The sequence below is a fragment of the Carcharodon carcharias genome, chromosome 19 (assembly GCF_017639515.1).
Source record: "Carcharodon carcharias isolate sCarCar2 chromosome 19, sCarCar2.pri, whole genome shotgun sequence".
Classification (NCBI taxonomy): Eukaryota; Metazoa; Chordata; class Chondrichthyes; order Lamniformes; family Lamnidae; genus Carcharodon; species Carcharodon carcharias.
In genome coordinates, this window is record NC_054485.1 from 24271048 (window position 1) to 24285583 (window position 14536).

General features: G+C 41.9%; 1 protein-coding gene across 3 annotated transcripts in view; it reads left to right on the forward strand.

The window, feature by feature from the left end:
• Window positions 1–1358: 1358 nt before the first annotated feature.
• tcea3 (transcription elongation factor A (SII), 3) overlaps window positions 1359–14536 on the forward strand; it is a 40477-nt gene continuing 27299 nt past the window's right edge. For 2 of the 3 annotated variants that reach the window (XR_005946024.1, XM_041212885.1), the window contains exons 1-5: window positions 1359–1591; window positions 2565–2627; window positions 5920–6025; window positions 8087–8210; window positions 11960–12046. Coding sequence is in view for 2 of the 3 variants with exons in the window: in XM_041212885.1 (XP_041068819.1) it covers window positions 1523–1591; window positions 2565–2627; window positions 5920–6025; window positions 8087–8210; window positions 11960–12046 (449 nt within the window). In the remaining variant the exon portion in view is untranslated. The remainder of the gene's footprint in view (window positions 1592–2564; window positions 2628–5919; window positions 6026–8086; window positions 8211–11959; window positions 12047–14536) is intronic. The other variant, XM_041212886.1, reaches the window with a different exon arrangement.

Genomic DNA, 14536 nt, shown 5'->3' on the forward strand with positions numbered 1-14536 from the left:
AGGAAGGTCTACCTCTATCTTTTCGGGCAACCAGGAAGGGCAATAAATGCCAACCTTGCCAGTGAAGCCCACATCTCGAGAATGAATTTTAAAAAAACAGACCACCAATGGGCCTACTTGAAGAGCAGGGAATTTTCCTGAGGTCCTTTGCCTAAATTGCGCACTGGGTCAACACCAGTGAAAACAGAGAAACAGGTCATTCAGCACATTCCTGTTGCTGGGTTCTCTTTGAGAAAATGCTGCTGTATTTACTTATATAATATTCACTGTTATTGAAAGCAAATCACAGCATGAATTGTCTCGAGACCATTGAGAGATAATGCTGAAGTGCAATTTTTGTACGATTCTCTTTTAGGTAGGTGTCAGCTGTGGGTCAGTGGGGAGCATTCTTGTCTCTCAGTCAAAGTGCTGTGGGATTGTAATCCCACTTGAGAGACTTGCGCACCAGATGTCAGCCAATAAGCCAGTACTGAAGGACTGCTACTCTTTCAGAAGTGCTGTTTTTTGTACGAGACATTAAAGCAAGGCCCTGTCTGCCTCCTTAGGTGGATGTAAAAGATCCCGTTAGTGGAATTTTACAGCCCCTCCTGCCGGTGGGATCTTCCGGTCCCGCCAAAGTCAATGGAGCTTTGAACGGCTCGCCGCATTTACCTGCACCACCGCGATGGGGCCATAAAATTCCACCCTATGGCACTGCTTCGAGAAAGAGCAGCGGAGTTCCCTCGGTTGTGTCCTGGCCAGTATTTATCCCTCAAGGCAACATCATCAAAATAGTGGTCATTATCAAGGTGCTGTTTATGGGAGTGTGTGCCAACTGTCTGCTGTGTTTCCCACATTACAACAGTGACCACACTTCAAAAACACTTCATTAGCAAAACACTTCATTAGCTGGAAAGCGCTTTGGGAGTGTCTTGAAAGGCGCTATTTAAATTCAATTATCTCTTTAAAAAAACACACAAATTATGGGTCCATAAGCTGTGATCTACCTCGACCTCTTTTATTTATTTCAAAATTGTAACCTCCACTAAAGGGCCTTCGCTATTCAGCTGGGTTTTGGTAACTAGCTAAGAACGGCTACACAAATCCAAGTTTTTGTTGTTGTTGTTGAGTGTCCCATTAAATTTTTATTTCTGGGTGTAAAAATTCTTTCTAAACTTCATTCAATCTTGAAAATATTTTTTCCTGACACCAATTCCCCCCACCGCCACCCCCAAAATCTGTTTTTGTTTTGAGCTGAACACCTCTCTTTCTGAGCTCTTGCCCCGCTTTCGCCCTCGCCTAGTTATTCTGGGCACTGCCTGTAATGTTGAAGTTTGACACCATCTGTATTTTTTTACGCTCGGGGACTGATATTGCAGCGTGTGATGGGACACGCCTCTTTCTGCCCGAGAGCTTCACCACTAACTGGGGTGAAACTTTTTTTTTTATAAATGTTTTGTTTTGATCCAGAACTTTCGCGTTTTATTTATCGTCGCTGAACTTTACTTTGCATTTTACCGACTTATGCAGGAGAGGGGGCACCATGGGAAGAGAGGAAAACCTCATCCGAATTGCCAAAAAGCTGGATAAAATGGTATCGAGGAGGAGTATGGTAAGGTTGATCAAACATAGGGGGGGGGGGGGGGGAGGCGACGGCGTGAAATTAACAAGAAAATGCTACATTTCAGGGTCGGGCGAGTTAGTTTCTCATGTCTTGACGACAGACAAAACCTTAGTTAAAGCCCCAAAGTCACTTTGAGTGTCGCAGGAGCAACTTTCTCGACTTGGTCGAGGGGTGAAAGTCTACACAACTTTTCTGCAACGCCTCAATCGATTTGTCGAGCAGGTGGTTTGGCTGTAACCGCGGTCTCCCGAATTACTCGGGATTAATGGGATCGTCCCGTGCCGCCTGGCGGGTGACGCCCTCCGGGGGTTTGAAACAAAACGTCAGATTCGAGTCTCGGATTTTCATTTTTTTTAAAAGGTAAACGAAACTGAGAGTGACACCACAGCTTGCCAAATGTACGAACGCCGCCTTGTGACCAAGCAGGGATATTATTAGATCGAAGCAATTAATCCTAGGAGTGCCATTCTCTTAGCAGACCAACTTCCACCCGCCCCCCCCCCGTCTCCTTCCCCTGCTCCCCGGGGTTGTTCTGGTGTGGAGTGCACTGTCTGAAAGGGTGGTGGGAGCACATTCACTATTTCCAAGGAGAATTGGGATAAATACTTGAAAATGAAAAAAATTTGACAGGGCTGTGGGGATGGAGAGGGGGACTGGGACTAATTGGATGGCCCTTTCCAAGACCCAGCACTCGATGGGCTGAATGGCCTGCTGCTGTAATCCAAACTCTTGCACAGCAGTGAGGGAGCAAGGTTTGTGAGATAGTGGATGTGGCAACTTACGATGAATAAGAGACAGAAGTTTAAAATTTGATGTGCTATCTCCATTGTGTGAGTTTCAACTTATTGTAGATTCCCAACATTGAGGATAAATGAACAATTGTGTTCATGACAGAATGACCAAAGCCTTCCAGAGTTTTATAATTTTTAAAAAAGTTCTGATTTTGTTTTTATCTGAATAGGATGGTGTTCTCGATCTGCTCCAGGAACTCAGAGATGTGAAGATGACTCTGAAGTTGCTGCAGGTAATTTACTAGATAGAAACTGCCAACTGGCCGTGCCCTTTGTTCCTCTGGGAAATGCCTTGGGCCAACTCTGCAACAATTACCTAAGTCAGCTCCTGCCTCATCTCATCGGCTGCTGAAACCCTCATCTGAGCATTGTTTCCGCCAACCGCGACTATTTCAGTGCTCTCCTGGCCGACTGCACCTTGCATTCTTTGCAATCTTGTGCACATTTTTAAAAAAAAACTCTGTTGTCCATTTGCTAATTCGCATGCAAATCTCGTTCACCTATCATCCCTCCATTCACTGACCCACATTGACTCCCGCTTTGGCAATGCTTTGATTTTAAAATTCTCATTCTGGTTTCCAAATCCCTCCATGGCTTCACTGCCTCCCTATCTCCGTAACCCACTGCAGTCCTACAACACTCCTGCTTTCTTCCACTTCTGGCCTCTCGTGCATCTCCAGTTTTTGTTGCTTCACCATTGGCAGCCGTGTCATTAGCTGCCTGGACCTTGAGCCCTGGAATTCCCTCTCTAAACCTCTCTGCCCCTCTCTCCTCCCTTAATTCACACCTTAAAACCAAGCTGTTTCACCAAAGTTTTGACCATCTGTCCTAATAATCATCTTACATGGCTCGGTGTCAAAAGGTTGTTTGATAATGTTCCTATGATGTGTCTTGGGACATTTTATTACCTTAAAAGCACTTTATAAATGCAAGTTGTTGTTGTTAAAGTTGCTCAATACTTTTGTGGAGGTAGCTCCTCCTCCTGGTGGCTCAGTGACTAAAAGCTAGCCAGTGTGGAACTAAAGCCACTTTTCGGGCCATTTCCCGGTGTAATTCCTGGGATGGCAGCAGGAGATGCTGCATTAGTCTTGGTGTCCTGGGCTATGGGGAGAAAGAGGAAACAGTGACCTTGCTTCTGATTCTGTCTCACTGCTGGGAAATGTGCAACCTTCAGGGGAAGACAGGATCAGACCATTCCCTGAGAGCATGTAGGACTGAATATGCTCTCATTTTCCCCTTTCCCGCCCCCACAGTGAGCAAACGAGGACCAATCATTGCCATTGCTCGATTGTACAGCCCTCCATCACCATTACATAAAATATACAGACAGACCATTCAGATCATCTGGTCTGTGCTGCTGTTTATACTCTACACCTGTCTTCTTCCATTCTGCCTACCTCATCTCAGTGTTTCAGCATGTTTTTGTACTCTCTTTTTTCTCAAGCACTGGTCTAGGTTCCTTTTTGAAAGCAGAGCAGATATTGGATTTTGGGAAAGGGCTAAGTGTAGGCAAAGGACAGCCATGCATGCTTGAACAAGGCTTCAAAGACTAGCAACATGAAACTCAAGGTTGTAGCACAGATTGATCTAGATTTCAATGCCATTTTCTGCAGGCACTTTAATAAAGATGAACTGTACCAATAGGTACCAATTCAATAGAGTTGGATTCCTGGCATTCCAGAACACACTCAACCTAATGGCTTTCCAAGTCCTCAGGATCCTTCATTTCACAGCCAATCAGCTATTTTGAGTTTATGGAATAATAGAAATTCACAGCAGGGAAGAAGACCATTTAGCCCATTGTTTCCCTGCTGGCTGACAAGTAGCCATCCAGTTAGTAGTCACTGTTGTAATGTATGGAAATGCTAGGTGTATTCTCTTGTGTAATGCACTAGCACTTGGGGCAAGGGCTGGTGGAGGGTTACTATACTACACTACCTCCAGGTTCCAGCTCTACATTCGACTGCTCCCTTCCCTTTCCGGAACCCTTCCAAAAATATTATTTATTCTATATCAATAACCAGTGAAAGATCAGCTACATTTATCAAACCCAACTCAATTTTCTACAGCATGTTGGCTGAGATCAGTGAATCTTCTAGGTCTTTGGAGGTAGGGAGTGTATAGGGGAGAAACATGAATATGGAGTATACAATAATGTTCAAAGCCATGTATAGTGTAAAGATGGAAACAGTTAAATTGAGCTCTTGGACCAGGTCCCAGTCCATATTGCTAACATATGTTCAGCTCCCACTTTGGAGGCTGCAGAACTTGCAATTCTGCCAAAAACTGATCGGCTAAACACGTTTCTTGTGCTGGGTGCAATGCTTTGAAATAAGCTTGAGCTTTAACTCACAATAAGAAAAAAAACTGTTCACAATTTAACATAGTGAACAACACCAACAAGGACTGTTGTAGGCAATGGCAAGAATCCCAGTAGGTGCAGGGGAAGGCTGCACTTGTGAGGCTGAGAGTAAAGTTGGTTGTCACTGGGACAGTGCAAAGGAATCTTTAATCTGAATGAGCTTTCGTAAACCCGAGCTGAAACAGGATGCAAATAAGGTGCAAAGTTTTCCAGTCTTTGGGTCTTAATGAAGGCAACTCCACCTGTACCTCATTCTCCCCCACCCACCACTCCAAAGCAACTTTCAATTGCAAAGAATGAAGGGTTGATGCAGGGCGGAAATGAATTGGCAGAGGTCAGTATGGTGAACAATATGCTGCAAGACAAAAAGCTTTACAGACTTGGCCCAGTAAAGCTCAAATTCGTGGATGAAAGGGATCCTTCTGCAGCCAGACTGAAATGATTCTCTGCTCATGAAATCTGCACCCACATCATCAATGCAGGAATATGTACCTGTGATATGTACCAGTGTGCACCTGGAAGAAGAGCCCTTTGGGCTCTGCTGAGATGGCCTGCTGTTCTGATCTGGTTTCCGACTGGCTGCCTGGCTTCACAACAAGATATTTGCTGAGGTGGCCTGCATCTGAATCTGTATTCTTACAGATGGATAATAAATACAATCCTGTTGGCTAAATCCCAAGAACAATACCATACATATCCTCGTATTAGTGTTCCTGCCCCTATAGGATTACCCTGAAGTTTTCTAGAATTGAAGTTTCAATTGCTGAAAGCAAGCCCAAGGCAAAAAATGATGGGGCATTAAAAATATTTTTTTCTCAATTTTTCTTTTAATACTTCACTAGTTAGCAACATTTTTTGGAAACTTTTGGGATAGAGAAGGCTTTTTCTCTAGCTGGGAGGTCACGTGGTGAAACCTCCAAGAATATGTTTAGCGTGAGTTGGTAACCCTATCTTGCATGTGTAAAGGTTCTGGTGCTGTTTGCACAGTGAACAAAACTACATCCAGTTGGTCTGCTGAACCTGGTAAGAACTTTGATTTTTAATCTAACTTGCTGCGATTGCATCTGCTACTTACTACAATGTCAGTGAAATTCCTGTGTATCAGCTGCAGAATAATTGAGTCGTCTCAATTGAGTTAGACCTCCCTCTTTATCTTTGACTAGAGTACAAGAATCGGGATGTCCGTAAATGCAATGCGTAAGCACAGCACAGATGAGGAAGTCATCACGCTAGCTAAAATCCTCATCAAAAACTGGAAGAAGCTTCTCGGTAAGGCAAAGCCATATTCCATGCAGGAACCTAACTGTTATAGGTGTATGTTATCTATAAAAGTAAGCCATGCTCTGAAAGCAGCAAATCCATGTTGGGAATGTCATATGTCCATTACCCATGTTTGTACAACACATTTGATAATTCACTTCATTTATTATTGATGAAACATTAATCTTCAACTCAAATAACAATGTACACGGTAATACATATCAACCTCACGTTTAATCACCTGACATGTAAGGATTTAATAAAGACCCATGAAGGGGTCTCCAAGCTATGGCTCAGTAAGTAACACTATTGATCTGAGTTATGAGGTAGTAGGCTCAAGCCCCACAGCAGCTTATAAAATCTAGGCTGATACTCCAGTGCAGTATGGAGGGAGTGTTGCACGGTTGAAGATGTTATCTTTTGGATGAGTTGTTAAACCCTCTTGCGTGACAAAAAAGACCCCATGGCACTATTTTGAAAATGAGCAGAGGAATTCTTCCTGTTGTCCTGGTTAATATTTATCCCTCAACTAACCACTAAAAGAGATTACCTGCTCATTATCTATCATATTGTTATTTGTGGGCAAATTGTCTGCTGGGTATCTTACATTCCAGCAGTGACTACAGCTCAAAGGTACAACTTCAGGATGTCCCAGAGTGCTTTACAGCCAATGAAGTGGTTTTGAGGTGTAGTCTTTATTATAATGTAGTAAATGAAGCTGCTAATTTTTCATGCAGCAAGGTCCTACTAACCATGATGTGACTATGACAAAGACTCCCATGCTAGTTGAAAGCTTTACTGAGGGAATTTTGAATTGTTTGATGAAAAATTAAGCCAAAGTCCATTCTTGTGAGTTCAGGTGGATGTTGGAGATTTCATGGCATTAATCAAAGAAATGCAGACAGCTTTTCCAGTGACCTGGCCAACACTCCTCCCTCGCTGTGTGAAAAATAGCTACCGTGTTTGCCTGCAAAAACAACAGATGCAGATTAAGATCATTTATTTTATATAAAGATGTTTCTGAGAGATGTAACCAGATACTATATATAAATGCAAGTTCTCATTTTTTTGAGATAACATCCCACATTCCCTGAAAGTTCATTATTGTACAAGGATTAAATTATGAGGACAGGTTGCATAGTCTGAGCTTGTAGTCTCTTTTTTTTTAAGTTTTTTAAAAATTCATTCCTGGGATGTGAGTGTCATTGGCAAGGCCAGCCCGTCCTCGTTGCCATTCTATAGAATATTATTGGGTGATCTAATTGACGTGTTTAAAACGATTAAAGAAGTTAACAGGGTAAATAGTGAGAAACTTTCTTCTGGCTGGGTTGGGGATGGGGGTGTGTATCCAGAGCAAGAGAGACAAACCTTAAAATTAGAGCTGGGAGTGATATCACAGAACATTCCTTTATACACCAGATTAGTAGAAATCTGGAACAGTTCTTCACTTCCCAAAAAACTGTTGAGGCTGGGGGTCAATGGGAAATTTCAAAATTGAGTTTGATGGATTTTGGTTAGGCAAGGAAATTAAGAATTATGGAACCAAAGTGTGCCGATGAGGTTAAGACATGGATCAGTGATGATCTAATTGAATGGAAAGACATGCTTGTTGGCTAATTGGCTTTCTCCTATTCCTATGTTTGCAATTGTCTTTTTTTTTTGAATGTTCCAAATGCTTTTGCCTTCACACCCCTCATTGAACAGATCATTCAAAAAAATTCTGACTTTCAGTAATTGTACGCCTCCTCACCAGAAGTGTCACTTCCTATTGTCATGGTTTTTGGTCACATTTTTTCTATCAACATTTTGCAATGTCAACTGTCATAATGAGGTTGCAGGCTGTGTGCACAACATGGCTCTTGAATGCATTTCTGGAGCCTCTCCCTTACAAACATGTTACTATAGCTTATATATGAAAAGATTTTATATTCATCAACTGATTATAGGGAGCACCTCTAGTTGGTCTTAACTTTGCTTCTTACTAATATATCTGGTTCTATTGATTACATGTGGACTCACTGTAAACACCAAGAAGGCATTAAAAAGGTATCTCAATACTTTTTCTTTCAGCCTCAGAAATTCCAGTTGTTCACAAGACCGAGAAAACAGCAGGGAAAGAGGATGAGAAGAAAGATACATCACCAACAGTGTCCCCACCACCCCAGAAACATTCAAAAGAGAAATATGTGGAGAGGTAAAGGGACAGGCCATCATTCTGCACTGTATTGTCATGATAAATTAACAATAGAAACATAGAAAATAGGAGCAGGAGTAGGCCATTCGGACAATGACAGGTACACCAGTAACGAGAAATCATAGATTTAATATAATTGTCAAAAAGATCAGAGTGGAATTGAGAATTATTTTTCACACTATGGGTTATTACGATTTGGAATGCACCAACTGAAAGTATCAGATTCAACAAGAACTTTGGAAAGGCAGTTGGACATGTGCTTGCTGCTATAAATTCTGAGTGTCGTGAATATGCTCTTAAATAAATGGTTTCCCCAGATGCTTGGGCTAGAGCACTAAAACGAAAATTATTTTCTGGCACTATATACTTTTAATGTCATTTACTGTAGATTGTGGCCTATTGTCAACCTTTGAAGCCTCAAAACCGGGGGTCAACTTATATGCCAAGTATAAAATGTGTGGGTGCTTGCCATTTTGAAATGTGTGGGGAGAAAAAACACCAGTAATTAGTACTAAGTTAATGTAGAATGGTTTATTGAACTAAGTAATTCTACAAATATACCTTTAAACACAATCAAATAATTTTAAGACCTGTCAAATTCATTGCCTTTGGCATCTAATGCAAAGAGTTCATTGAATTCGTTCTGAGTCACTTAGGCCATGGCATCAATATAAGGATCCCACTCTGGATCAGATGTGGTGCTTTTGGTTTCATAATCATCCCTCCACAACAAACCATCTTCCTCTCCATCCATTGAATTGGATATTCCACACTTGTTGAGCAACTTGATGATACTTTGTGCACTATGACTATCCCACGATTTGGTGACAAAACCACACAAAACATCAAGCAGGGTAGCACGCACATACCACTCTTTGGGAAGGTGTTTTCTCCGTTAGCCATCACCTATTTCAATCGGCACACACATGATCTTTAAATGGTTTGTTGAGGCACACGTCCAAAAGTTGAACTACGAACGTTACACTCCTTGGTTTGACTGCAATGTGGGTGCTATTTCTTTGCAGTTGCCTCTTGATTTCATCAGTTACATGGGATCTGAACATGTCCCACATTAATATGTTCTGTTCTTTGCGTAAGCCATCAGGATACCTATTCCACACATTATTGACCCAGAACTTCACCCCATCCTTATCCATCCAACTGTTGTCATTGACATGCACAAAAACTCCTGCAGGGAACTTGGTTTTCAGCATGGTTTTACATTTGAAAATTACCATAGCTTTAGTTTTGTTCAGTCAGCCATGCAGTCTCATAGCACTTTGAATCATGTCTTCTCATCTCTCGTGGTTTTCAGTAAAACTGTTTTTGAATCTTTCCACTCCATAGTTTGCTGAACATATTGAAATTTATGTTTCATCCATATTGCTGAGGTGTCTTAATGAATGCTTGTGTTTTTGTGGCTGCCTAATGATGAATCGCAGGAAATTGTTAATTTTGGCATTGAGGTCTTTTGCTAGGTTTTGAGCGATCTTGGTCTCCTGCTGCAACAATATTTTTGTTCCATAAAACAGCTACACAAAATAGCCATTGCTCTGAAATCTTTGCTGGACTCAGCATTTGGATTTGGCTCACTGAAGTGCATATATATGGGTTGCATTTCTGGTAACGGTTTAAAAATTCTGGCGATTTTTGAAGGCCCATTCCGATACATGCGTCTCAAGATCAGGCCGGTGGCCGGTCCCTGTTCTCATGGTGCATTTGGTTTCGGGCGTTTCCTTCAGGGCGGATTCCTTTTTCCATTCTCACTCCAGTAACACAGCATTCCCTCACTGCAGCACAGTTATATCTGACGAGTGAGCACATGTTATGACTTTTAGCTTGAAATCAGCTTCGTACTTCACTCGTTTTGTTGGAAGTCTCATTTCTCTTTATTGTTTGCCACATGTGGTCTGCACTATCTGGGTGTCTTAAACTCCCACGCAACTTCGCAACACTGCCCGTAACACTTGCTTTATCCCCTGCGCCTAGTTATAAGTTAAGTAAAACACACATTTGTGGGGTGAAAAATTGAGGCTGACTACTTCTGTGAGTAGTAGCATGTCGTGACTGAAAAGGATTGGTCGACTTATATGCCGAGTATTTGCACAAGCATGATCCTTGGGGCCAGAAAAATGGGGTCATCTTCTAAGCCGGAAGATGGAATCTATGGTAATGCAATTATTGTACTGCCACCTGTCTACATAAGAAATAGCAGCAGGAGTGGGCCACTCCACCTCTTCACCCTGCTTTGCTGATCAATAAAATTATGGTCGAACTTCTACACTTACCCTCCCTATCCCCATATCCCTTGAGTCCATTCGTTCCCAAAAATCTATCCATCTCAGTTTAGGCCCTAAGATCTGGAATTCTCTCCCTGAACTTCTCTACCGCTCTATCTTTCTTTCCTCCTTTAAGACGGTCCTTAAAACCCACCTCTTTGCCCAAGCTTTTGGTCACCATGGTTTCCTTATGTAGCTCAATGTCAAATTAGAAACATGGAAACATAGAAAATAGGAGCAGGAGTAGGACATTTGACCCTTTGAGCCTGCTCCGCCATTCAATATGATCATGGCTGACCCTCTATCTCAATGCCATACTCCCACCCTCTCCCTATACCCCTTGACACCTTTAGATTCCAGAAATCTATCTGTTTCCTCCTTAAGTATATTCACTGACTTGGCCTGCACAGCCCCTCTGTGGTAGAGAATTCCACAGCTTGACCACCCTCTGAGTGAAGTAGTTTCTCCTCATCTCAGTCCTAAATGGCCTACCCCGTATCCTGAGACTGTGACCGCTTATTCTGTTGTGTTTGATAACCTTCTATGAAGTGATTTGAGACATTTTACTATTGTTATATAAGTGTAAGTTGTTGGTGCTGTAGCAATTTGATCCTGGTACCAGATTTAGAGCAATATGAACTGGCAGTGTTCAGTTATACTGTTGGCCCTACTTTTCTTAATGGCTTTGGAGAAGTGGAGAGCTGGATGTGGAATTAATTTAAATTAATGGTGGGAAAATCATGCAAAGCTCATGAACTTTCAAAATGTACACCTGATAGGCTAGGGTCCCCACAGTAGCGAGAGATCAGAAAATGAACCCTGTTGAGTCACCTTAGACATATTCTCCTGTTCTTCTAGCTGATTGCCTAGGTGGGAGGTGGCTGGCTGTTGGGTGTCAGTGGGTGTCTCTTGGGATGGAGATGGCCTTGTGCCTTTCTTACCAATGAAACATTAAACTGAGACTCCATCTGCAATCTCAGTTGGATATCAAAGATCTAGTGTTTCGAAGAGGAGCAGTGGAGTTCAACACAGGGTCCTGTGCCAATATCTATTCCCCTGTCTATTGCTAAAAACAGATTATTTGATCTTTACCTCTTTGCTGTTTGTGGAAGCTTGCTGTGTGTCAAATATCTGCTGGCTTTCCCACATTACAACAATGGCTATAATTCAAAGCTAATTCATTGGCTGTAAAATACATTGAGACATCCTGAGAACATGAATGGTTCTGTGTAATTGTAATCTCTTTTTTAACCACATGGCTATATTAGGAAATGACCCTCCAGCTGTTGTTGCCATGGTTGTTTCTGCGGTAATGGCCTGTCCTGCCTTCTTTCTGCCACTGTGGTTTGAGTGGGGGTGTTGGCTTTTACTTCATAATTCAAACATTCGCAGATTGTCTCTGGTATTGTAATGTGACTGAGAGTTCTTTGAATGGAGCGTTCCCACCAAAAGTTTTGATTTGATTTCTAGGCAAGATATGTTCAGCTCCAAGTCCTCACCAACAGCCTCGCCCATGTCCAGGAAGAACTCCAACAATGGACAGCAGGATCGCCACAGGTGAGATAATGATCATTAGCCCTTTACTGTCCTGCAGATGAGTTAATCCATCCAAATACAATTGGCATCCCATGACGACTGAGATAGTTAATCTCCTCATTGCCATTCTGTTTAGTGCATTAAACCTGCAGGATCAGGCCCAGGTCATTCAACCATTCTAGTCCCAAAAACTACTTAAGCGATAGTTTGACTGGTCAAGACCAAGGACCATCTATATCTTAACTCCATTTACCAATCTTTGCTCTATATCAATTGAAATTATTGCCTCATAAAATCCTATCAATCTCAGTCTTGAAAATTTCAGTTGACCAACAGAATCCACAGCTTTTTGGGAAGAGAGACTTCTAGATTTCTAGTACCCTTTGTGTGAGAAGCACTTTCTGATTTCACTTCTAAATGGCCTGGCTTGAATGATAAGATTATATCCCCTCCACATATGAAGTTGAATTGTATTCAGCTGTAGAAGAGAATGATCAGCAGCTGGCAGTGGTTCCCAGGAAGAATGTTTTCTTTTTGCGAATGCAAAATAATTTTTATTGTGTAGAATTTAGGTAGGGCAAGTGAGTGGCTTACTGGCCCTTTTAAGGGTTTATAAGGCCACACAAATTAATCAATTCCATAGGAATTTCACTGACACTTCAGCTGGCTCTTGGTCATGGAAATGCGATGCTGCATAGAATCCTCCTGGAGAACCGCGTTTCCTCGAAGGGCATGAAATGTGTTACTGTATCTAATGAAGAAACAGCTAATAACTGATTGACATTGTGGCATTAGTACAGATTTGTTGAAGGTAAATCCTGCTTGACTAACTTGATTGAGTTCTTTGATGGAGTAACAGAGCTGAAAAAGGTAGTGCAGTTTAAGTTGTGTGTATGGACTTTTGCAAGGTATTTACAAAGTGCCACATCATGGCTGGGATTTTCCATGCCCATTGGTACTTCACTCCAAGGGTTGTGAATCTTATGAATTCACTACCCGAGAGAGTTGTAGATGCTCCATCATTGAATATATTTAAGGCTGAGATAGACAGATTTTTGGTGTCTCAGGGAATCAAGGGATATGGGAAGCAGGCGGAAAGTGGAGTTGAAGCCCAAGATCAGCCATAGTCATATTGAATGGCGGAGCAGGCTTGATGGGTGCTTTGGCCCTCCTGCTCCTATCTCTTGTGTGCACAAAGCCCAAGGATGTCATGCTAACTGGTTAGGTCTCCGTTGGAGTATTGCGGCCAGTTGTGGGCACCCATATAGGAAGGATGTCAAGAGGGTGTATGGAAGATTTATTGGAATGCTATCAGGGATGAGGGACTTCAGTTATGTAGAGAGACTGGAGAAGCCGGGCTCTTCTCCTTAGAACAGAGAAGGTTAAGATGAGATTTGATAGAGGTGTTCAAAATCAGAATTTGTTTTGATGGAACAAATAGGAAGAAACTTGCCAGTGGCAGAAGGGTTGGCAACTAGAGGTCATGGATTTAGGGTGAGTGGCAAAGGAACAAGCGGTACATGAAGAAATGTTTCTTTCGGCACAGAATTGTTATGATCTGGAATGCACTGCCTCAAAAGTCTGGTGGAAGCAGATTCAAAAGTAACTTTCAAAAGGGAGTTGGATAAGTACTTGATGGGAGAACTTTGGGGCTATGGGGAAACAGCAGGGGCAGTGAGACTAATTGAATAGCTCGACCAAGGAGCTGACACATGCATGATGGATTGATTGGTTTCTTCCTATGGTGGTACATTCTATGATCTTCAGACTTGTATCATTCAAATAGCTCAAAAAATGGCTTTTGAGAGCTGTTCCTCAGCATAACAAAGGTTGTTTGTTTGCAAAGATGCTTCTCCCTTTGTGCTAGGACAAGACAAGGCATTGAAGAATTTTTAATTAAGTAAAACCAATTGAGCGTGTGAGTATTCATTGTTTTACACTCCCAATAACGAGATATATTGAACAAGACATAGCTCTTTCTTCAACCATGTTCCTTTCACTGTATTTACCCAGTTGTGTATTGGGTAATACTAGGAGCAAATAAAGTTTAAGAATGAAAGAGTGAGAATGGGGAGTTAAAATGTTTTTTTTTAAATGTTTGGGTTTAATATTGTTGTCAATATTGGAGGCTGCCATTTAACTCCATTTTCTGGCTGGGGAAGAATTCTTTTTATAATTGACCCATTAGAGTAAGTTACACTTTAACCGCGCAATCTTAGTTAGCTTTGGATGAAGAAGACCCTTTAGCTCATTTTAAGTTGTCTCTTCAAAACATGAATCCTCCCATTGTCTCCTTACAGTATCTAGCTATTTCCAAAATACACATGCAGCAGTTACATAGACTAGTGTTACACTGTTTTCAGATTCCAAGGAAAGTTTCTGCTTTGGGGCATATTCTAGACAGCTGTGTGCATGATTGCACCAATGGCAGGCAGTATGAGTAAATACCGTGCAAAATTCATAAATGCAAGAAATGAAATTTGCTGAACATTCAGGGGTTCTAGATGTCTG